This window comes from Gastrolobium bilobum, unplaced genomic scaffold (genome assembly GCF_033153095.1).
Source record: "Gastrolobium bilobum isolate Gb01-03AN ecotype WA unplaced genomic scaffold, APGP_CSIRO_Gbil_v1 utg17055, whole genome shotgun sequence".
NCBI lineage: Eukaryota > Viridiplantae > Streptophyta > Magnoliopsida > Fabales > Fabaceae > Gastrolobium > Gastrolobium bilobum.
Window position 1 is genome coordinate 228,782 of NW_026899394.1, and position 24,744 is coordinate 253,525.

Genomic DNA, 24,744 nt, shown 5'->3' on the forward strand with positions numbered 1-24,744 from the left:
TAGCCGTTGATTATTTTGAAAAAGCAAGATATTGACAACTTAAATTCTCTCAAAGCTTATCATTTCTTGCAAATTCATAATGCAAGATAAATAGGAATAAAAAAGGTCAAAAGGATTAGAAAATGGGGTTTACATTTCTGCAGCTGCTGTATGTGCAGCAAAATCAAATACTTACCATATATATACTTAAAAAAATTAAATGCGGAGAATCATAATCATACAAAGATACAAATGATGGAGAATCATAACCATACACCTATCGTTGCTGTATGCAAAGCGACCGGAGAAATGATTTTACCTTAGGAAATAGTACATACCATAATTCTTCTGGTATGTTTCTGTTGGCAGTGCTTCCATGCCTCCATCACGGACACTAGGGAGTGAAAGTAGACTTTCTGTATACATAACTCCTTTATCCATAGACCAATCCCTATATTGGCGATTTTCTAACGGTTCTCCTTAGAAGTCAAATTTCATCAATTCCGCATTATGAGTTGATGCAACAAGTTCACCACCTTTGGCAGAGCATAGAGGTATGATCAGTTGCAGAGATTCTGTATACATAATAGGAAAGTCAGACATAATCCAAGATGACTGAAGTTTATATTCTGTCATAACCCACACCTGAGTTTCATTACACACACTGAGACACCCTCCTATTATTCTCAAATCATGAAAAACATGGTCACGACCACATGGCAGAGATATCCTTGATAAATTCTTTTCTATCAAGTCAAAGACAATAATTACATCAACAAATTCAATGTCATCTTTAGCCAGCCAATGAATAGCATCATTAAAGACCAATCCAGATTGCTTAAAGATCACTCGAGAATTACTGACACGATGCACAAAGGGAATATTGAATTGTTTCCATGAATTGGTTCTGAAAGAGAAAAACACCAAATCATTGAGGCATAACACAACTATCAAGTAGTCATCAGTGGAAGGGTCATATCCAAAACCAATTAGGTGTGCCTTCCGAATGGAATCAAAAAACTTTTCTTTCCAAATCTTAGGGTACGATAGTTGTATGTGGAAACCAGTTGATGGATTCCATATATAGAGATTTGGGTTTGAGTATCTTCTTAAGAGGACAAAACCTCTGCACGAACCGAAAATCTTAAAACTTTCAGCACCAGTCTTTGTAAACGGGGGAATGACGGTTACAATAGCAGAATCATCGTGAAGCGATGCGTCAATGTCGATGGATCTAGCTTCGGAACCAAAAGCTTCCATGTAGAGGAATCTATGGGAGGGTCTGGCAGAGAGTTCAAAATGGGAATTTGCAAAGTGTGGATCAGAGATGAGAGAAAACCATGACTTACGAACACACTTGAATCGAATAAGAGATTTCACAGCTAACCTCAACAGAATTTTCTCTATCAATTCCTCACATAGCGTATTCTCCATCTTTTTGTGTTTTTTCTACTCAACACCAGTTTCGGCTCTCAAAATCAAATGTACATAAAACTATTAAAATTCCCATTTTGTATTAAAAAAAAAAAAAAAAAAAAAATTCCCATTTAAATATGTATTTTTATGATTTTTTTTTTAATCAAAATGATTTTAATAAAATTTCAAACATTTTTACTATTTTTTAGCCTTTTTTTTATTTTAGGTAAAATTTCGATTTTAACTATCATGAACCAGAGTGGATTCGGTAGTTTCTTAAAATCAGTGCCGTATCAAAAAAAAATCTAATATGTGTAATATTCAATAAATTTATATTAAAACAAGATGAAAGTTATACTTACAATTTTTTTTTTTACAACCATACCTTAATACCGTTGATTTTCGTCAATCAACGGTTATGATTTTCGCAAATTAAACTCATTAATTAATTATTAATTCACAATAAATGATAACCGTTGATTGACGGAAATCAATGGTGTTAAGATATAATTGTAAGAGGTTATAAAAAAAAGTTGTAAGTATAACCTTCCTCTTAAAACAATATAGATGGTAAGTATAACCTTCCTTTTAAAGTTCTACGAATATCATCTATTTTCGTTTACCACCTCTTTCACTCAAATCTTAATACCGTTCATTTCCGTCAATCAACAGTTATGATTTTGAGAGGAAATAATGTTAAATGAGTAACTTCAACTTTGGAACATAATTAAATTCCGAAGTCCGTTTGCACTCCAACATTACTAAAATCACCGCTAAAATAGACATCAATTCTGCACTAACACAAGATTATTCAATATCAAGTATATGACAATCTCTTCCAAATGATATGCTTTCTGCTAACAGTATCGTCAGTTGAAGGAAAGCTGGGGCATTAAGATGACCGTATAAAATATATTCTTGCATATATACTTCATGACCTGCAGGAAACATATAAGCTTATTGTAAATGTAATTATATATTCTATAAGATTTAAGATTTAAAACTACGATATTGTAAAACCTCCCTGAAAATCCTAGTTGTTTTACAATTAACATTGTTTTTCTTATAAATTTTTCCATTCAAAAAACCCTTGATTATTCTGAGAAAGCAAGACATCGAATATTTTCCCCAAACATTGGTGAATTCAATCCACCACCAAAACATCAAATAGTTGCACTTTCATTTAACTTTTCCATATATCAAGAAGTCCAAGATTAAAAGCAAGTTTGCTGATTGTAAGAGATTATAGCTATAGATTATGGATCTATCAAATTATCTTATAATCATAGATTATGCAGCTAATATAGTCTTGACAGAGGAAGAGAAAATTTGAATGGAAATATTAGCAAATTGCTGAAGCTCAATTTTTTCTTCCGTTCCCCCATTTTTGCCACAGGGAATCAAAGTATCTTTGGGAACATCATGAAACTATGACAGAAACATTATCAGCACTATATCATTATGATCAACACTATACATGCAAGATAAATTCATATCAAAACTTATTTCGACCCTTTACCCCAACCCTTCTATTAGCTCCATTCCAAGATGATTAAGATCAATAATATCTCCAGAACTTCAAGTCAAAACGAATATCATATTTATCCTGAAAAAGCACCTAAATATAGTACAATAAGTAGGGCTTGTGCCTGAAAACAATAAAGGTAATAGAAACAAACTCCCAAACATAATAATAATAACATTAAGAGGTAAAATGATAAAGATGTTGAAAAGCACGTAATAGTTCCAACTTAGAATTGCAAAATCCTACTTTGGAACATAACTAAGTTCTTATCATTTTTTTTAATCGAGCACAAATTGGAGAATATTGCATACCCTAATTTTTCTTGTCGCTAGAGAGTGATAGCAGACTCTCTCTATACATGGTATAAAGTGGAGCCCTGCTGAACCTAAAAATTGTGAAGAAAGGACTAAATGTGTGATGTTGAAGCAGCTCTCCTTTCTCATTAAGTTGCATTAATCCTCCAGTCGCATTTGATCCAACAATTCCATTACCTTCGGTGAAGCATATCGGCCAAAAGTAGTTGGTAGGAATATCATAAGTAGCCCGAACAGTGAACTTAGTCCAAGATGAGTGCACTTTATATTCTTTTGAGATATATAGTTTTACATTGGTTGTATGTGCAACTAACGTGGAGTTTATAAGGCCTTGGGCACTCCCATCCTTTGAGCTAGCTTTTGGGGTGGTGTATCCCAAGGTTCTTTACATGGTATCAGAGCCTCGCCGCCCCCCACTTTCTCTTGTGGCGTTTCTTAGCACATGTAGGCTGGGCTTGTTGCATTGTCCACTCTTCAAGCCCAATGGGCTCTTGTGTGAGGTGGCGTGTTGAGATATATAGTCCCACATTGGTTCTTTACATGGTATCGGAGCCTTGCCGCCCCCCACTTTCTCTTGTGGCGTTTCGCCGCCCCCCACTTTCTCTTGTGGCGTTTCTTAGCACATGTAGGCTGGGCCTGTTGCATTGTCCACTCTTCAAGCCCAATGGGCTCTTGTGTGAGGTGGCGTGTTGAGATATATAGTCCCACATTGGTTCTTTACATGGTATCAGAGCCTCGCCGCCCCCCACTTTCTCTTCTGGCGTTTCGCCGTCCCCCCACTTTCTCTTGTGGCGTTTCTTAGCACAGGTAGGCTGGGCCTGTTGCATTGTCCACTCTTCAAGCCCAATGGGCTCTTGTGTGAGGTGGCGTGTTGAGATATATAGTCTCACATTGGTTGCATTGTCCATTCTTCAAGCCCAATGGGCTCTCGTGTGAGGGAGCGTGTTGAGATACCACTTTCTCTTGTGGCGTTTCTTAGCACATTAGGTTGGGTCTGTTGCATTGTCCACTCTTCAAGCCCAATGGGCACAGGTAGGCTGGGTCTCGTGTGAGGGGGCGTGTTGAGATATATAGTCCCACATTAGTTGTATGTCCACAACTAATGTGGCATTTATAAGGCCTTGGGCACTCCCACCCTTTGAGCTAACTTTTGGGGTGATATATGCCAAGATTCTTTACACTCCCAGAGCTAACTTACTCCCAACCTTTGAGCTAGTGGTTCTTTACATATTCTTTCATCACCCATATCCGAACCATTGCATTCTCTGTGTAACACACGCTAAGACATCCTCTGATTACAATCATAAAAGAAAATATATATATGTAAATTCCGGGGTAAAGTCCTGTGGCAGTGGAATCTCTGACAAACTCTTTTCTTTCAAATCAAAGGCAATAATTCGGCCAACCTTATTATTAGCATAGTTAGGCTCACACAACCAATGAACAGCCCCTTCAAGAATAACCCAACTTGTTCACTCACCCATGGATACTTGATACCCTCGATTTTGTTCCATGAATTGGTTTTCAAAGAGAAAAGATGGATATCACATTTCCAATGAGTATAACCGGGCTGTGTCCAAATTATTACAAGGTAGTCATCCGTTGATGCGTCGTTTCGAAGACTATGGTTTTGCCAGGGAAGGGTTTAGAGGTTTAGAATCAAATTTCGAATACTGAGCAACATCTTAGCGAAAATCTTAGGGCAATCAGTATATAACGGGAAAGAATAGTATATAAGAGACGTGGATAAGAGCCTATAAAACATTTTAAAAAAAAAATTACATAATGTGAAACAATTATAATTATATAAAAATGAATTAACGATTATAATTTAGTAATTATATATTTTAATATTTTTTTATCTACTCTTTTATCTTCATTGATCTAATTTTATATAATTATAATTGCTCACATAATCATATTATATTTTTTTTAACATGAAATGATCTATTCCTAAAATTATTTTAGGAAAATATATGATCTTGCTAACCTCTTTTGCATTTAACGGAAATCAAATCAATCATCACCTGCATAACAGATTATTTGATGGCCAGGGTATGATAGGAATAAACAAGATAGTTGGGTAAAAGTAGAAAAAAAAATGTGTTTGATTTTGATAAACTTATATATTATCTTGGGTTTCTCCTGCATTTGATAAACAATTTGATATAATAAGGTTATTATATTCAGTATTTGAAGCAAATCACATAATATCATGACAAGATACAAATACGTTACAATATCTTTTTTAATAGAGTTTTATATGTTTTTAAAATTGATTTTTAAACTATTTTTTTTACTTATTTATACATTAATTTTTATTTTAAATTACTAAATGAAATATAATAAAATAAAAAATAAATTACAATAAATTTAATAATAACAAAAAATATATATCCTCATCAAATAAATTCTTAAAAATTAAGGTTTAGTTTGATTGTTAATATTGGTGGTCAGTGCTATTAACATGTCATATGGATCGCTTGGATAAAAAAAAATTTAGCCAAAAACTATTTTTTCAAACAAAAAAAGAAGCACTTATACTACAAAATTTGTTTGGATGTCTGTTTTTAAAAAAAGCAAAAGCCACAACAAAACTAAAAACCTGCTTTTTTGGACGCTACAAATTTTAGCTTCTAAAAAAAACAGAAGTTAAAACCCAAATATTTTTTCAAAATCCAAATAAGACTTTTAAAAATCTAAATAGTCTTAACTTTTGTAAAAAACATTTCTAAATAACTAAGGCATCCCCCTTTAATAGGCTCCGACAATAGCTTGAACCGAATGTATTCCGAAAAATGAATTTTTTTTTTTAGAAGCTCAACCAAACGGGCCTATAGTGGTGGTAGCAACAAGTGCAATGGATTAAAGAGGTGGTGATGGTGGTGCCCGTGAGAATTGTGGTGGTTGCAACAAGTGCAATGGATTAAAGAGGTGGTGATGGTGGTGCCCGTGAGAATTGTGGTGGTTGCCTGATGATTGTGGGGGCAGCATCTCAAATTTGAGTGTTTACGTAATTAATTATTCAAGTTAGAATCATTTGTTGATATATATATGTATGTGTACTCTCCATCTCAGTAGTTAATTTCCATCCATTTAATGATTGTCATTTATTTGAAATTAATAATTAATTAATTAGTATGACTTCATAAACTATAACTGTTGATGGACGAAAATAAACGGTTAAGATAAGGAATAAGACTTATAAGTTTTATTCTGGAATCAAACGATCCATCTAATATATATATATATATATATATATATATATATATATATATATATATATATATATATATGGGGCAGGTTACGTTTACAGCTTTTTTTGTTTACAACTCTTACAACCCAAACTATGTTCTCATTGGAGAACACTAATGGATATAGGGAAGGGTTACGTTTACAACTTTTTTTGTTTACAACTCTTACAACCTCAACTATGTTCTCCCTGGAGAACACTAACCATTGAGGTTGTAAGAGTTGTAAACAAAAAAAGTTGTAAACGTAACATGCCCATATATATATATATATATATATATATATATATATATATATATATATATATATATATATATATATATATATATGAGGCAGGATCCTTTGACACCTGTGTCAAATTTTCTGAGAGTCGTTAGATCAAAAAAAATCAATGACTCTGATTTGTAAGCACGTGACACCATTGATCTTTTTTGATCTAACGGCTCTCAGATGAGGTGTCAAAGGATCTTACCTCTATATATATATATGGTAAAATCATTTATACGGACACTTTACATACAACAATGACAGATGTATGGTTATAATTTCCCACATTTAATGCTTTCATCTTTTGTATGATTATGATTTCCCACATTTAATACTTTCACGTATATATAAGGCAAGTATTTGACTGCTGCACATACAACAGTTGCAGAAATATAAACCCCCCCACACATATATATATACCCTTTTGTCCTTGTTTTTAAAATCAAATCACCACTTTGCCCCTCTTCCAAAACTATACATCAATTTGTCCCGTTTGAGTACGTTAACCGACATTTACTCAAGTAATATATCCCACAAACAAATATTATCGGTTGCTATGTAGCACCGATACGACACGTGACACGACACGACACGACACTCCGACACATCAATCCTAAAAAATTATTGATTTTGACACGTTGGGACACGTTTTAATATTAAATAATATTTTTAATTTATATAGTGTATATTTCATTTAATATTTAATAATTTAACAAAAAAAATGAAACTAAATTAATAATACCCATCAACACGTTATAAAGATGGAAACTTTAATAAAAAAAATAAGAACTGGGATGAGAGAGATATATATAATATCAGATAGAGAGATCAAATCATATTAGAGAGAGAGATCAGAGAGAAGGAGATACAACAAGAGCGTAATAGGAATTGACAACAATGATGCTGAGATGATCTCTTATCTACTTAAGGGGAAAAAAGAAAAAAAAATTGATATAATCAGGTGGAAGCTTTATTAATATATTTTAATTTTTAAAAAAAATTAAAAAAAATTACGAAAATGCCATTTGACCGTGTCGGACACGGTCAAATTCGCGTGTCGGAATGGTCAACATGTCGGAAAAAGTTGACCGCATGTCCGACACCGTGTCGGAGCGTGTCGCCGTGTCGGAGCATGTCGGACACGACTCTCCCTGTTTTTACAAGTATTCGTGCTTCCTTGATCGGTTGAAGAAAAAGAGAAAGCACTGAATGAGATTTTGGCTTTTTTTAAAACAGATTTTGGCTTTTTAAAAAGCGGAAGAGGGACAGAAAATCTAAAAGCATTAAATATAGGAAATCATACCTATACAAAGGTAGAAATAAATATAAAATATTAAATATAGAGAATCATAATCATACAAAAATAAAAATAAAAATAATCGTTAGATCGACATAATCGATCTAATGATAAAATTGATTGATAATAATATTAGTAATAAGTTGTTACAATACTCTTCACCCTAATTAAATAGGAAATTATACATGAGAACCAAATAATATTAAAATGTATAAAATTAGGAAAAAGTGTTTGTCATTTTGAATGACATAAAGTTATGTCATTTTAAGAGAGAGATAGACACAGAATAAATTTTTTTATTTAAATTTTAAATTAAAAAAAAACCACCCAATTTGAATTTCCCCTGATTTCTATTTTCTGTATCTATCTCTCTCCTAAAATGACATAACTTATGTCATTTAAAATGACAAACACCATGCCCATAAGATTAAGAACCACTTAAAACTACCTCTAACCACTTTATTAGGCTTATGAAAGCTGCCCAATATTTATTCAAACAAAATTCAAATTTGTAAAATAAAATATGAGTTTGGTGTTTGTTATTGTAAATGACATAACTTATGTCATTTTAAAAGAGAGAGATAGACACACGAAAATGGAAATCATGGGAGAGAGAAAGTGAGTGATTTTTTTTTAATTTTTCTGTATCTATCTCTCTCTTAAAAGGACAGAGTGTTATGTCATTTAAAATGAGAAACACTTTTCCCATAAAATATAACTTAAACCGTAACATAACGTTTTAAAAAATCAGCTTTAAAAATGTGTAAAATAAATGAAAAGATATCTAAAAACTCTTTAAAATATCCAAATTTGCTGAATTTTTGTACCCTGTGGTTCAGCGCGTTAGTTTTTCTCCTTCAAAATAGAGACAACACTCCCACTCCCCCGTGGTAACGAAACGAAGCAGAGACTCAAAACCCGCACACAAAGCTGTTAGCAAACTAAGCGTTTATAACTTATAACCAAAATCTCAACCACCGTCTCAGGTAACCCAAACCCTGTTTTCTTCGTTTCCTCAATCCTATGTTTTTTTATGTGGAAATTTTGACAAGTTATGCATATTCAATTAGGTGCACATTTTTAGAATAAAATGCTAAAATGGTTGTTTATAGTGATGAAATTAGATAACCCAGGAACCTTATTTTTGGAAATTTTAGGTTTTTCTTTTTTTATTTCTTTCTTTTTTGTTTTTTTAGTTTGGTTTCTATTTGATGGAAGTTATTTGTTTAACCTTGAGTTGTATGTTTGTTTGTTGGTTTTGTTTCTTGCTTAATGTTACTAACAGGTGTACCATAGCTTTGGATGCTTATGTTACTGGAAATACAAACAATAAAAATTGTTCAAATATTACTGTAAAATTGCGGAAGCACTCAAGAACCTGTTCTGGAGAACAGGTATATCAAAATATTTTCTAATGTGGGTGCTTCAGAGTCCCCATATTGTGAGACAAACTCCATATCAAAGTCACCTCTGCTACACTTCTTATGTCTCTTCAAAATTGCCGGTTTCTTTTGTTTCATTGAACCCTTCAGGGTACCCCATAAAAGACATCAAGAACAGCAACAACAACAACAACCAGTTGATACAATCATTATGCAGAGGAGGCAACCTTAAGCAAGCCCTTGAGGTCCTTTGTAGTGAGCCCAATCCAACTCAGCAGACTTTTGAGCTTTTAATATATTCTTGTGTGCAGCAGAACTCCCTCTCCGATGGCCTTGACATTCACCACCATCTTGTCAATAATGGTTTTGACCAAGACCCCTTTTTAGCTACTAAACTTATCAATATGTACTATGAGCTAGGCTCTGTTGATCATGCTTGCAAGGTGTTTGATGAAACTCGGGAAAGAACCATATATGTCTGGAATGCGATCTTTCGAGCGCTGGCGATGGTGGGTCGTGGTGAGGAGCTGTTGGATTTGTACGGTCAGATGAATTGGATTGGGATCCCGTCGGATAGGTTCACATATACGTATGTGCTTAAGGCTTGTGTTGTTTCAGAGTTGTCAGTCTGCCCTCTCCAGAAGGGTAAGGAGATTCATGCCCATATTCTGCGACATGGCTATGAAGCAAATATTCATGTTATGACAACTCTGTTGGACGTATATGCTAGGTTTGGCTGTGTATCATATGCAAGTTCTGTGTTTGGTGCAATGCCTGTCAAGAACTTTGTCTCATGGAGTGCTATGATTGCATGTTATGCAAAGAATGAAATGCCTATGAAAGCATTGGAACTGTTTCAGCTAATGATGCTTGAGGCATGTGATTCAGTTCCGAATTCAGTTACAATGGTTAATGTGCTTCAAGCTTGTGCAGGTCTCGCTGCAATGGAACAAGGAAAGTTGATACATGGCTATGTCCTTAGAAGGGGTCTTGATTCTATACTACCAGTTCTTAGTGCCCTTATAACGATGTATGGAAGATGTGGTGAGATATCGTTGGGACAACGAGTGTTCGATAAGATGAAGAAACGTGATGTTGTTTCATGGAATTCTTTGATTTCTGTTTATGGTATGCATGGTTTTGGAAAGAAAGCAATCCAAATTTTTGAAAATATGATCCACGAAGGAGTTTCACCAAGTTACATATCATTCATCACTGTTTTGGGTGCTTGCAGTCATGCAGGCCTTGTTGAGGAGGGAAAGATTTTATTTGAATCTATGCTTAGTAAGTACATGATCCATCCAGGTACGGAGCATTATGCTTGCATGGTGGATCTTCTTGGCCGAGCTAACAGGTTAGATGAAGCAATCAAACTAATAGAAGATATGCATTTTCAGCCAGGACCTACGGTTTGGGGTTCCCTTCTTGGGTCTTGTAGGATTCACTGTAATGTTGAACTTGCAGAGAGAGCGAGCGCTATGCTTTTTGAGTTGGAGCCTAGGAACGCTGGGAATTACGTGCTTTTGGCAGATGTTTATGCAAAAGCTAATATGTGGAATGAAGTAAAGAGTGTGAAGAAGCTATTGGAAACTCGTGGCCTGCAAAAGATTCCAGGTTGCAGTTGGATTGAAGTTAAGAGGAAGGTATACTCATTTGTCTCTGTTGACGAATATAACCCACAAATTGAAGAGCTCCATGCTTTGTTAATTAAATTGTCAACTGAGATGAAAGAGCAGGGTTATGTCCCACAGACAAAGGTTGTTCTTTATGATCTTGAAGAAGAAGAGAAGGAGAAAATTGTATTGGGACACAGTGAAAAGCTTGCTGTTGCTTTTGGACTCATTAATACTGCAAAAGGTGAAACCATAAGGATCACGAAAAACTTGAGATTATGTGAAGACTGTCATGCTGTCACAAAGTTCATTTCCAAGTTTGCTAATAGAGAGATTCTTGTTAGAGATGTGAATCGCTTCCACCGTTTTAGAGATGGAGTTTGTTCCTGTGGTGACTATTGGTAGTTCTTGGCAAAATGATATGCAGTTGATGAAAGTAATGCTAATATAGTGGTAGAGATTGAATGATGCTATTGCTTTAAACACAGCAAGCGCCAGTTCTGTTGTAGATTTATTGTCTCTGTAAAAACTGAACACTCTTACGAAAAGTTTCTGGATTTTTTTTTTCTGTATAATAGTTTCTGGATTCTTGTTAGAAATATAAACCAATTTGAAAAAAATAAAATCGGTTAAAATTTAATAAAGTGTTAGTTTCTTTGAACCAAACCGTTTAAACTGTTCTGTTCAATTCAGGAAGAAAAAAAAAAAAAATCAGTTTGGGTAACTGTACACACCCTTACATAAGGGTATTCAAAATGAATACCACATCAATTAGACGGGGTGTATTCGATTAAGATTTTAAAAGATTTTTTTAAATTAATTTTTTTTATAGATTTTAAAAGACTATTTAGAATTAGAGGGACTTTAAAGATTTTTTTTACAATCAATATTTCATAAGATTGAATTTTAATAGAATTTATTAAATTTGAGAAGACAATATGGATTATAATATTTTAAAAAATTATATGAAATTTTGACAAACATTCAAAATTGCAAGAGTCAATAAAAAAAATAAAACAAAAAAATACAATGATATTAATAAAAAAAATAAAACCTAATATAATCTTCTCAATCAGTAAAATTTATGATAAAATTTCATTTGAAATTTTTTACAATTGATTTTATAAACCTTGAGGTTTTTGTTCTACGTAATAAGAGTTTTCTAACCATATATCATATACATGTTTTCATTGAATATTCCAAAAAAAATTCAAATTTTAATTTCTGGATTTTATTACATGAAAATTTAGAAAATTTCTGAAGTTATTTTCAATCGATACATTGAAACCTCAAATTGCTTTGGAAAAACAAGTTTTTAGTGATCTATTGACACAAAAATTATTTGAAATCGTTTCTATAGCGAAAGAATTTCGTTCATAAATGTATTGTTATGAAACATAAGTTTCAATCTTTTTTTAAATCGATCTTGTTTCATTGATATAAAACAAAAATTGATTTGGGAGGATTTTTGTTCTACGTTGTTTTACATCTGTTTTACGTTTTTTTTAATACAAAAATCACACATAAAATTTTTCTAAGTACATATCGGTCATGATGCATAGAGAAATCAAAATACATGTTCGATTTGTATAACACAATCTTTTTCTTTTGTCCGCTCAAGTGTGTGTGGGGAAGAGGAAAAGAAATTAAGCAAAGAGATTACCCAAAAGAAAAAAAAAAAAAATAAAAATTAAGCAACGAATCTTCTGCATTTAGTAATGTCCAGCCAATTTTCCACAGTAGTCACCTGTAACTGTAAGCATTCTATAAGAGGAAAGACAGAACCAGATTCAGCTTGTAAAGGCACACCTATCTATGATGATATACCCTCGTAGGACATCCAAAGAGGGCCAACACGATCCCACTTCCCAGCTACTTTCAACTATTTCCCTTCTCGTTCTCATAGAAGTACATAAAGCTTAAAAACAAGTGAAACAAAAAAAGAGTATATTATGATATCTGATATCATGATCTTTGACTCTCACTGAGACACACACACTCCTTCTCCTCACTCTGATATCTGAGTTGTCCTTATTCTCAAGAAGTTATCTTTTTAGCCTTCTCAATACTAAATAGCACATCACATTCCCACTTCTTTTCAGTGTGAGATAATGTTGCTGTTACTGACTTGATTCCCCTTCTTGTGTTAGCATTTAGCAAATGTAGGCTCTGCACCTGTTATAAAAAACTATCCCTGTAAAGGTTTAATTTTTAGAACTTGGCACTTCACATTGTCTCCGTTTGATATTAAGATATTAGTTGTTGATTTAAAAATTTTGGAAAAAAAAAAGCGGGTCATGTTAGCATCTAATAACCTAAGTAAATGTGTGACGGGGTGGAGCCATGAAAATGTGCAAGATTAGAGATGGTTTCTGACTTTTACTTCCAATTTTATGTAGTTATTTAGTTTGGTATGCATTTGAGATGGATACTCATATATTTATTCCTATTTTACCATATTTCTTCTGTCTTTAGTTTACGATTGTACTATAAATATATTAAAATGATGCATTTAACAAACGCACACACATGATTTTTTAGATGACAGAATTTTATTTCTCATAACCTCTAGTTTATCTTCAATTTTTTGTTTATTTTTTTTTTTCCATTTGAGTGCACCTCTGCAAACATTCATCAGATGTTTACCATTAAAAAGATTGTGCAGGCATATCAAGCTCCAACAGGTTCTCTTATACATGCTGATACTTCCAACATGACACAAGTGGATATACCAGAAATGAAGGAGGCAAGTGAGGCTGCAATGTTAGTGCCAAATCACTTAGATCAAACGGAAGGGCCTAATATTCAGCATCAAGAGCAAATAAGAATTATAACAAGTCTATTTCAATGGCTGAACGTCCATCCCAATCTTTCAGCCTCAGTCTAACTGAAATGGTCAAGATTTGTGATGATGATGAGGTTAATTCTGCTGGACAGAGCTTGCCAATGGACACAGATGATGTATACCGAGTGAAATCAGAATTCGTACCCCTATTAATAAAAATCCTCAATAAGCATGGAGATATTGCTAAGAATTGTACCATATCAACAATGGAATACCGTTCAATGTTGTTGGAGATGATATGTGATATCTTCTCAGAATTGCAAGACGAGGATCTTAGTAAAATCAAAGAAGATAACCTGCAAGATATGATTTTTCAAGTGAATGAAATGAAAAATATGAAAGTGGACATAGTATAGCTTCACATGAGACTGTTGCAGATACTCGAGACAAAACAGATTCTTAGACAGTCTAGCACACTGAAAGAAGCTAGAGAGAGCAATAGACAAATCATTGAAAATGTGGAGAGAGAACTTGAAGAAAATGAAGCAGAAAAGAATGCTGTGGCAGAAAAGCTCAGATCAATCTATGCTAAAGAGACTGTTTGCCAGGAGACATTGGCTAAAGCAAGGGATGAGAGTACAGCAATAGCTGCAACTATTGCAGATGCCAAATCTAAAACGAGGTGCTTTCAAGAGTGCTCACTGGTAGATGGTTTGCTTTAAGCCATTTCATCTCACCCTATCTGTTTTCTCCATGGTAATGATTTGAGGATTGTAAACTGAGTTGTCCTTTATGACTGTTCTTAGTTGATTGTGTTTTTTATTTTTAAAATGTATGCTAAGACTGTCAGTTTCCATATATTTATCTACAAGAGTTCTTAATTTGGGGTTGAATTTGTGGTATTTCGGTGGTATATAAATATACTGCTTCATACTCAATGATGAATGCGTGAATTTAGGGGTGCGCATGGAGCAGTTCATAATCGATTTTGACAAAAACCAAACTAAACCAAACCAGTTTTAAACGGTTTGGTTTTCATACCGAACAAGTTTTCTTTTCTAAAACTAGTTTTTATTTATCCAAACCGGTTTGAAACCGGTTTCAAAACCGATTTATGGTTCAAAACCGGTTTTGAATTAAAATCAACCAGAACCGGTTTAAACCGATTTTTATTCAAAATCGGTTTTAAATCAAAACCGGTTATGAACCATAAACCTATTATCAAATTCAAAACTGATTTTATAACAACTTTTTTGTAATTTTGGGAATACTTTTCGCAAACAATAGAAGACAGAACAGTCCAAGAAAGAATAAAGAAAGCATAAGGAGACAAAACACCAGTATTTACAGGTTCAGAAACTCAGTGTTAGTGAGTTTCCTACGTCCTGGGGCCTAAAGAGGGTTAAATGCCCTCTGATATCACACTGTATTCAAAAGATCAGAATCACAAGTATAGAGTTATGGCATACAGATACATCAATATGAAACTAAACATGTGGAGAAACTATTAAAGCAACAAATCAACAAGAACAGCAAGAACATAAACTCAGAGCTCAAGAAATGGAGCAGATATCACCAATCTTCACAAGACCGTATAGGAAACGTTGTTCCTATCACTGGACCTCCAAGCTAACCACCACAAGCTTCACCGGTCCTCCTTGCAAATTCGTCACTCCACCGTTTGAACACCAACCGAGAATATTCACCGATCAAAAGAATCACCTTGTTGAGATGAACAAGGTTCTCCATAGTGACTAACAGAGATATTCAATCTAGAAGTCAGATTTTACCAAAATCTCTCCCTCTCACAAACCCTAATCGAAGGAACCTTCAAGAAGGTATCAGAGAAAAGAATAGCAAAATATCATGTATCAGAGCAAATGCCACGATGCAAAGTACAGCAGGGTCACCAAAGGTTATTAAACCTTCTCGTTGAAAAACGACACTGTTTCAATAAGTTGCTTAGCACACAATGGCAACAGCAGCTGATGTATTAAGCAACGGGCTAAGAAACAAAGGGGCCTTAGACAGATAATAATAGACATCAGCCCATTAAGAGCAAGAGGATGATAAAAGCCCAATGTTTAATAGAAATACATACAACAAACTTCAAATATGATTTTTACTCTTTCAATTTGGTTTCAATCAAGCAATAATTAACGTAAAATCAACAGAACTGGAATATTTGTTTAAGAGAGAGCTGCAAGCGTCAACACACACTTTTTATCTGCGTTCTTCTCTGATGAAAAGAACATCAAAGATTACTTGCGATTGATTAGAGTAACAACATCTTCCCTGCATATATATCAGCAAGTATTACAGGGTTAACTAAGAGAGAAATGTTACTAATATTCTCTTTTCAACACATTTTTTTTGTAGGAATTTTATGTGAGTTTTACTAAATAAAGCCCACTCTTTATTTAATCAGACATGCATGAAATTCACCTATAATAAGGAGTTCGTTAGATTAAAAATAAAAAACCATTAAAAAAATGGATATGGTTTGGTTATTTTGATATTGAAATTGTTGTGAAAATGGATAACCAAACCTAAACTAAAATTAAAAAACTGGATTGGTTTTTTAAACCATTTTATAAAAACCGATTTTTGAAACTGGTTTGGTTCAGTTTATTAATTGGTTTGGATCATTTGATTTTTTTAAACACCCCTACGTGTGATGGAGGCAAATATACACAAGGAATGTGTTTTGCAGGAGTCAAGATTACAGCTATAGAGAGAGAGAGAGAGAGAAATTCTAAGAATATGTGCCTTGTAGATTTTTTTCTTTAATGACTTTGAATGATCTTTACAAATGGTTGCATAAGATGAGATATATATTTAATATAGGAGACCCACTAAAATTAAATTTCAAATTTCCGCATGATAAATAGAGGCCTTACAAATGCTTGCATGTGATGGCATTGCAATGATATTTCTCTAGTGTTAATATTATCGGGTGTTTGAACGGTATGGAGTTTGTACTATTTAAATTTACGAATTTGGTATTCGATTGGAAGAAATTACGATTTGGGGTCTTTGAGTGCCGTGGGGAGACCCAGTGACTCTAAACGATGCCTCCACTTCCCCACGGCACGTTTGGCTGAATTTTTTTTCCCATAGTGCTGCCCACACCCCCCATTGGTACTCAATAAATAATATTTTATAAGTGTTGTCCATCCCCCAACGAAACTGATATTATATTTTTATATTTTCATTTTTTGAGTGCCGCTCATCCCTCAACGGAACTGATATTGTATTTTTATATTTCTATTTTTAGAGTGTCACCCCCTTGTGAAACTGTGACACCATGCTAAGTGGCACATCCCCTTCATTTCGGTCAACAAGCTGTAGAAGCTTTTACTCGAGGGGGTACTCTTGGCCCAATGAATATCGCCTATTCCGATGTATCTTATTTTTGACCTCTGTCTTCTCTCGCTTTCATTTCCATATCTGAACATTCTTCTCTATCTCATCCATTTGCAGCTCCTTGGGTTTTTTTTTTTTTTTTTTTTGCAGATCACACATTAGTTGCAACAAAGTTCATTAAAAGCTCTTACAAAGGAAAACGACCGTAAGGCACGTAAGAATCATTTTCATTTTATTAATTAAAATCATTTAACTTTTTTTACTTATTTTAGATATTTGACACAATATTTAGAATACACTAGTGTTTTTTTTTTTTGGTAATCTAATACACTAGTAGTTTTTTTTTACTAACACAAGCAATTGCAATTAATTATATTTATATAGTTGTCATAATAATTAGTCATTGGAAAGTAGTGTTTGATATTTTAATAATATGATTTAATTTAATTAATTTGTAAATGTTTAGAATTTCTTTTAATTAGAAATAGTTGTTATAATTTTTGAAAGTAATTATTTTGCATTATCCTAATAACATAGGCATGTATAATTAATAATATATAGAGATTTGAAATAAATTTTTTTTATGTTCATGTGTAATTAATTATATTTACATATTTGATATAATAAGTATTAATAATATAATTTAGAATAATTAATTGTTATTAATATTTAGGGTTTGTTTTAATTAGTAATAGTTGTTATAATTTATTTATTTATTTGGTAAAAAGTTGTTATAATTTTATGGCTAAATATTTTGTGATATCCTAACATAGTCATGTTGTATAATTAATATATAGAGATTTTACATAATAAAATATATTTTTATGTTGATGTGTAATTAACTAAATTTAGATAGTTGACATAATAATTAGTCATTGATGATTTGTGTTTAGTATTTTAATAATATATTTTATAATATTTAATTTGTTATTAATATTTAGGGTTTGTTTTAATTAGTAATAGTTGTATTAATTTTAAATTAATTCTTTTGTGAAATCCTAACATAGGCATGTATAATTAATAAGGATTTTACATAATAAAATATATTTTTATGTTCATTTGTAGTTAATTATATTTAGATATTTGACACAATAAAAAATATTGTGATATATCCTAACATAGGCATGTATAATGTTCGGTATTTTAATAATGTTATTTATAATAAATTATTTGGTTTATCTCATTTCTAATTTTCATAAAACATCTTATTGCCTAATATTTTACTGTTTTCTTTCTAGATATGTGGTCAATTTATGCAATCATATATTACAATGGAAGAATACATGAAGGTTCTATAGCTTGGGCATTTGATGGGCAAGCCAAAGGAATACAAATACAGGTTGAGATTGCATGATTTGAAAATCCGGCACGGGACACGTGATACGATATGACACGACACTTCGACACGTTAATTCTAAAAAATGTTAGATTTCGACACGTTAGGACACATTTTGATATTAAATAATATTTTTAATTTATGTTGTGTATATTGTATTTAATATTCAATAATTTAACAAAAAAATGAATCTAAACTTATAATATTCATGAATTTTGCAAAGAAACATAAGATATCTCAAATATGTATATTAAACTCAATATAATAGTAATCGTAATCTAACAAATTTAATAGTTGGAACAAAAAACTCAACGCAACGCAACCTTTAAACCTTTTTTTGAATTTCTATAACGCGTGTTGGAGTGTCGGGAAGTGTCGGAGTGTCGGAGTGTCCGAGAGTGTCGGAAAGTGTCGGACACGACACACGTTAGAATTTTTGAAGTGTCGGTGCTTCCTAGGTTAGAGGAGAACATTTCCTATTGGCGAATTGTTCATAGAAAAGGTCATCTATTTCAATATATTTCTTCAGTAATTCTGCAGATACCTGTTTCTTAGTGAAGAGAACTTGATCAGAAGATTCAAAACTGACGAGACCCTAATAAGCCATTAGGTTCTTGAGCAGCTGTTGTCAAAGTTTTTTGGGTAGACAATTCTACTAAAAACAGGTTCGGAGACTTTTTGACCACGGTAGCCTTTAATGACCCTAGTAAGCCATTATATAACGATCTAATCTAATATAAACATCCCTAATAAATTGCCTGACAATTTAGGGATAAGTTATTCTACCTACTCTTATTTTGCCAACTCTTTTAATACCGTTGGATTACAATCCTATCCAACGGTCGATATTTGTGATATGAAAAACCTTTTTTTTTCTCTCTCCTCACTCCCTCACATACCCTTTCTCTCTCCTCCACTTTCTCTCTTTCTCTGTGACCAATACCTAAACCTATTTTAAATCATCTGTCCACATCTTTGTAATCTCTCTATATTTATTTTAATTTTTTTTTTGAACTCATTGTTAAGCAAATTAACAACTCAGCATTTGAAAGAAGGTTTCAACCAAGTCGAGTAACGCCTCAATCTGCAAATTCCAGAACTCTAACCACAATTCAATCACATCTCTCAACATGCTTAGATTAAATTAAAATTTAAAAGTAAAAAGAAACTCAGAATAATTGAATTAGTTGATAAGTCCTAAAATAATTGAATCGATTTTCCTAAGTTTTTTAAGGAACCAAACAGAAACGGAAACAGCGAGAAAAAGAAGAGCAAGTGTACCTTAGACTACAACATCTCAATAAATGGGATAAGTGATTTTTTTTTTTTTTTGTACAGGAGATCTGCGATTTTCAATGACATAAAATTATCATTCTAATGAGTGATTGGGCTGAGAAGATTAAAGATACTTAGAAGAGTGAGGTAAAGACATCATCATATGTTGGGCAAATTTTATGATAATATAAGTTTATTGTGGTCGCAAAGGAAGAGAGAATGGGGAGGAGAGAGAATGAATGTGGGAGAAAGTGAGAAGAAAGAGAGGAAAAAAAATGTTTTTTATATCATAAATATCGACCGTCGGATGAAATTGTAATCGAACGGTATTAAAAGAGGTAGACAAATGTAGGCAAAATAAAGGTAGGTAGAATAACCTATCCCATAAAATAATAATAATTTTAAGGGAAAACTTCAAAAAACTTTATATGATTTTGCTTTGAATTATTTATATTCCTTTTTTTTTTAATCATTTACATTCTTTTATTTTTTTAATCATTTATCTTCCGTGATTTTTTTTCTTCCAAGTCCATCTTTATCATCATTAGAAACTTAATTACTTTACTTATTTAATATAATTATGACAAAAAAATAAAATAAAAAAAGAAATAAGATCCAATATATTAGAAACTTACAACTTAAAGAAAAGACTAAAAATAAAAAAATGAAAATTGAAAAAAAATATATTAAAAAATTATAATAGAGAAGATACTAAGTAAAAATAAATAAAAATAGTCTAAAAAAGAAAATAAACTAAAAATAAAAAAGAAATAGAAAAAAAAATTAAGATCAAATATGTCTAAATAAAAAAATAAATCGAAGACAAAAAAATAGAAAAAAAACCAAATATGTTAGAAATTATAAAAATGATTCATTTTTCTTTTCTTTTATATAAGATTTTTTTATTTCTTTTAACAGTGATAAAAAAGACTAAAAATAAGAAAATAAGAAAAATATCAATTATATCTAAATCAAAAAGAAGAAAATAATATGAGGACAGCAAAAAAATAGAAGAAAAATAAGACAAAAAATAAAATAAAAAAAAATAAATAGAAGAAAAAGAAATCTATAACGCTAAATCAATATGTTGAGATCTTACAGATTTTTTTCTATCATTTATTATTTATTTTATTTTTGATGTTATTTTTTCTCCGATTTTTTTGCTCCTCAGTGTATTTTATTATTATTATTTTTGGTAGCCATATTTTATTATTTTTAATTTAGACTATTTTTCTTATTTCTAAATTTTATTTTTTTCTACTAGTATTGTCAGTTTTCAATATATTTGATTTTATTTTTTCTTCAATTTTGTTATCCTTAATCTATTTATTTACTGTTTGATTTGACATATTTAATCTTTTTTTTTTTTTTTTTTTTTTTGTCATGGGTCTATTTTTCTTATTTTAAAAAGGGTTAAATAAATAAATTAGTTAATTTTATAACGGGGTTAAGAATGAACTTAAATGAAAAAATTATAAGGGGCAGGTGATTAAAAGAAAGAAAAAAAAAGCGCCAAGTGATTATGAGTATTTTATTTGTTTTTTTAACTTTTCCCTAATTTATAATAAGATTGATAAGAAGAAAAAAGATTGATAAGAATAGGATGATGAGATCAAACAATTTGATAGGGGTCACATGATCAGGTTATTCCGTGATACGAGAGTATCACGCATAAGCCTATTAGCGACGCATTGTAAGAGCTACAACACCACTCACCAACCATGCTTTGGTGCGTTAGATTCCCATTCATATGCCAACATGCTCCAACAAACAATTCAAAACCGTGACCCCAATTCAGGGAAGCGCCTCCACTGTGACATTCTCAAGCGAGGCGCTTCTTTGGACTTGTTCGCACAAAACATTCTTCTTAACACTTATGTCCAATCAGAGTCACTCGACGATGCATCCAAACTGTTCGATGAAATGCCTCTCACAAACACCATCTCTTTCGTCACCTTGGCTCAGGGTTACTCACGTTCTCTCCAATCCCATCATGCTCTTCACTTGATTCTCAGGTTGCTGAGATTTTCATCAATTAATACTTTTAAATTTAATCAAACTACAGTCTGCGTATATAATTATGCAGTGCACATGCCATGTTTTAATTGGATTACAAGTTCGATTCTCCTTTAATGAACCTCTTGAAAATGCAAAGTAAGGCTACCTAATATAGACTCACAAAATGAGTCTGACCTGGCTATGCGCATAGTGTGGAGCTTTATGCGCCTAGCGGAAGCTTTATAGCACCAGGTTACCCTTTCAATCAAGTGCAGTGGTGCTACACAAGAATCTCTGAGTTGAGTTAGTATGCTGTTAGTGACTAAGTTAGTTGCTTTCTCTTGTTCTATATAATGAAGTTTCGATCTCTCAGTTGTCTTTAATTGTTTCAATTTTGTCTGACCTGTATCATGTTTTTCCAACACAGGTTGTTCAGAGAAGGACACGAGCTGAACCAGTTTGTTTTTACTACTGTTCTCAAGTTGCTCGTGAGCATGGATTTGGCTCACGCGTGTTGGAGCATCCATGCGATTGTTTATAAGCTCGGGCATCACTCTGATGCGTTTGTTGGGACTGCCCTTATTGATGCATACTCTATTTGTGGAAATGTTGACGTTGCTCGGCAAGTTTTTGATGGACTTTGTTGTAAGGATATGGTATCTTGGACTGGGATGGTAGCTTGCTATGCTGAGAATTGCTGCTATGAGGATTCATTGCAACTTTTCTGCCAGATGAGGGTAATGGGGTATAGACCGAACAATTTTACCATTTCGGGTGCTCTGAAGTCCTGTCTTGGTCTACAGGCATTTGATGTTGGGAAAAGTGTTCATGGATGTGCTTTGAAAGCTTGTTTTGATTGGGATCTTTATGTTGGCACTGCGTTGCTTGAATTGTACGTTAAGTCTGGAGAGAGAGTTGATGCACGGAGGTTTTTTGAGGAAATGCCAAAAAATGATCTTATTCCTTGGAGTCTGATGATAGCACGATATGCTCAGAGTGACAAAGGTAAGGAGGCTTTGGAGTTGTTTTGTCGTATGAGGCAATCATCTATTGTCCCTAATCACTTTACGTTTGCTAGCGTGCTGCAAGCGTGTGCCTCTTTAGTTTCGCTGAATTTGGGAGAGCAAGTTCATTCTTATGTACTGAAAGTTGGTCTTGACTCAAATGTATTTGTGTCAAATGCCCTCATGGATGTTTATGCCAAGTGTGGTGAAATTGAGAACTCTGTGAAATTATTCGAGGAATCACCGGAGCAGAATGATGTTTCTTGGAACACTATAATTGTTGGTTATGTTCAGTTAGGGGATGGGGAGAAAGCAATGAATTTATTTTCATGTATGCATGGATATGACATGCAGCCCACTGAAGTGACATACTCAAGTGTTCTCCGTGCCTCTGCCAGTTTAGCGGCGTTAGAGCCAGGGCTTCAGATTCATTCCTTAACTATCAAAACCACGTATAGCAAAGACATTGTAGTTGCAAATTCTTTGATAGATATGTATGCCAAATGTGGAAGAATTAATGATGCCCGACTAATATTTGATAAGATGGACAAACAAGATGAAGTTTCATGGAATGCTATGATATGTGGATATTCTATGCATGGCCTGGGTATGGAGGCTCTAAATTTATTTGACATGATGCAACAGACTTATTGTAAACCTAACAAACTAACTTTTGTTGGTGTCCTGTCTGCATGTAGCAATGCAGGATTGTTAGACAAAGGACAAGCTCACTTTAAGTCAATGTTGCAGGACTACGGTATTGAACCATGTATAGAACATTATACTTGTATGGTTTGGCTTCTTGGAAGATCAGGTCAATTTGATGAAGCGGTGAAGCTCATTGGAGAAATTCCATTACAGCCTAGTGTTATGGTTTGGCGTGCATTGCTTGGTGCTTGTGTTATCCATAAGAATGTTGATCTAGGAAGAGTCTGTGCCCAGCATGTACTTGAGATGGAGCCCCATGATGATGCAACCCACGTACTTTTGTCGAACATGTATGCCACTGCAAGGAGATGGGACAACGTTGCTTCTGTTAGGAAAAATATGAAAAAGAAAAGAGTGAAGAAGGAACCAGGCTTAAGTTGGGTTGAGAGCCAAGGTGTGGTTCACTATTTTACTGTGGGGGACACTTCTCATCCTGACATTAAACTAATATGTGCAATGCTTGAATGGTTAAACAAGAAAACCAGGGATGCCGGGTATGTTCCTGATTGTAATGTTGTTTTGCTTGATGTGGACGATGATGAAAAGGAGCGTCTCTTGTGGGTGCATAGTGAAAGACTAGCACTGGCTTTTGGACTGTTGCGAATTCCGCCTGCGTGTTCTATTCGTATCATTAAAAACCTCCGTATATGTGTAGATTGTCACACTGTTATAAAATTGATATCAAAAGTTGTGCACAGAGAAATTGTTATCAGAGATATAAATCGGTACCATCATTTTCAGCACGGGGTTTGCTCCTGTGGTGATTACTGGTAACTGATGCAGTCAAATAGGATATCTTGTTTCACATTGTGAAGAAAGTGCAAGTTCCAAAATCTTTTAGGTAATTCCATGGATACAACCTTGGATGAATGTATCAAATGGTTCTTTATAATTTATTTATTTTTACTTCACCAATCATTCCTACTTGATTCGAAGATTAATCCATTTTAAATCTGATTTCTGGTTAGGCCAATAACATCTTAATGTATTATGATATCACTTGTGGATATTTCCTGGGTACAAGATTGTTTGTTTGTTACTAGATAGATTATCTGATATGCTTAAATCGATGTGTTTAACTGGATGGTATGGAGCTTTGACTTTTCATCCATAATTCTCATTTTTCCACCAATTGTGGAACTCTGAAACTTGAGGGAGCTCATCCTCTATATTTAATAGATTTTCCTCTATCAATGTTAGGACCACAAAAAGTTTGAAATGATCTAG

At 33.1% G+C, this 24,744-nt stretch overlaps 4 protein-coding genes across 4 annotated transcripts; 3 read left to right on the forward strand and 1 right to left on the reverse strand.

Moving 5' to 3' along the window:
• Positions 1-459: 459 nt before the first annotated feature.
• On the reverse strand, positions 460-1,413 carry LOC133290195 (F-box/kelch-repeat protein At3g06240-like). Its single transcript, XM_061488254.1, has one exon. The coding sequence runs from the start codon at positions 1,411-1,413 to the stop codon at positions 460-462; it is 954 nt and encodes a 317-aa protein (XP_061344238.1).
• Positions 1,414-8,910: 7,497 nt separating this feature from the next.
• LOC133290229 (pentatricopeptide repeat-containing protein CRR2, chloroplastic) lies at positions 8,911-11,624 on the forward strand. The gene is made up of 2 exons (XM_061488296.1): positions 8,911-9,036; positions 9,336-11,624. Exon 2 carries the CDS (start codon positions 9,465-9,467, stop codon positions 11,448-11,450), a length of 1,986 nt encoding a protein of 661 aa, XP_061344280.1. The 5' UTR covers positions 8,911-9,036; positions 9,336-9,464; the 3' UTR covers positions 11,451-11,624.
• A 2,059-nt stretch (positions 11,625-13,683) lies between these two features.
• LOC133290197 (uncharacterized) lies at positions 13,684-14,552 on the forward strand. Its single transcript, XM_061488255.1, has 3 exons — positions 13,684-13,808; positions 13,922-14,207; positions 14,268-14,552. Exons 1-3 carry the CDS (start codon positions 13,684-13,686, stop codon positions 14,550-14,552), a joined length of 696 nt encoding a protein of 231 aa, XP_061344239.1.
• Positions 14,553-21,604: 7,052 nt separating this feature from the next.
• On the forward strand, positions 21,605-24,363 carry LOC133290226 (putative pentatricopeptide repeat-containing protein At5g13230, mitochondrial). Its single transcript, XM_061488294.1, has 2 exons — positions 21,605-21,822; positions 22,233-24,363. Exons 1-2 carry the CDS (start codon positions 21,731-21,733, stop codon positions 24,289-24,291), a joined length of 2,151 nt encoding a protein of 716 aa, XP_061344278.1. The 5' UTR covers positions 21,605-21,730; the 3' UTR covers positions 24,292-24,363.
• The last annotated feature ends 381 nt before the right edge of the window (positions 24,364-24,744 follow it).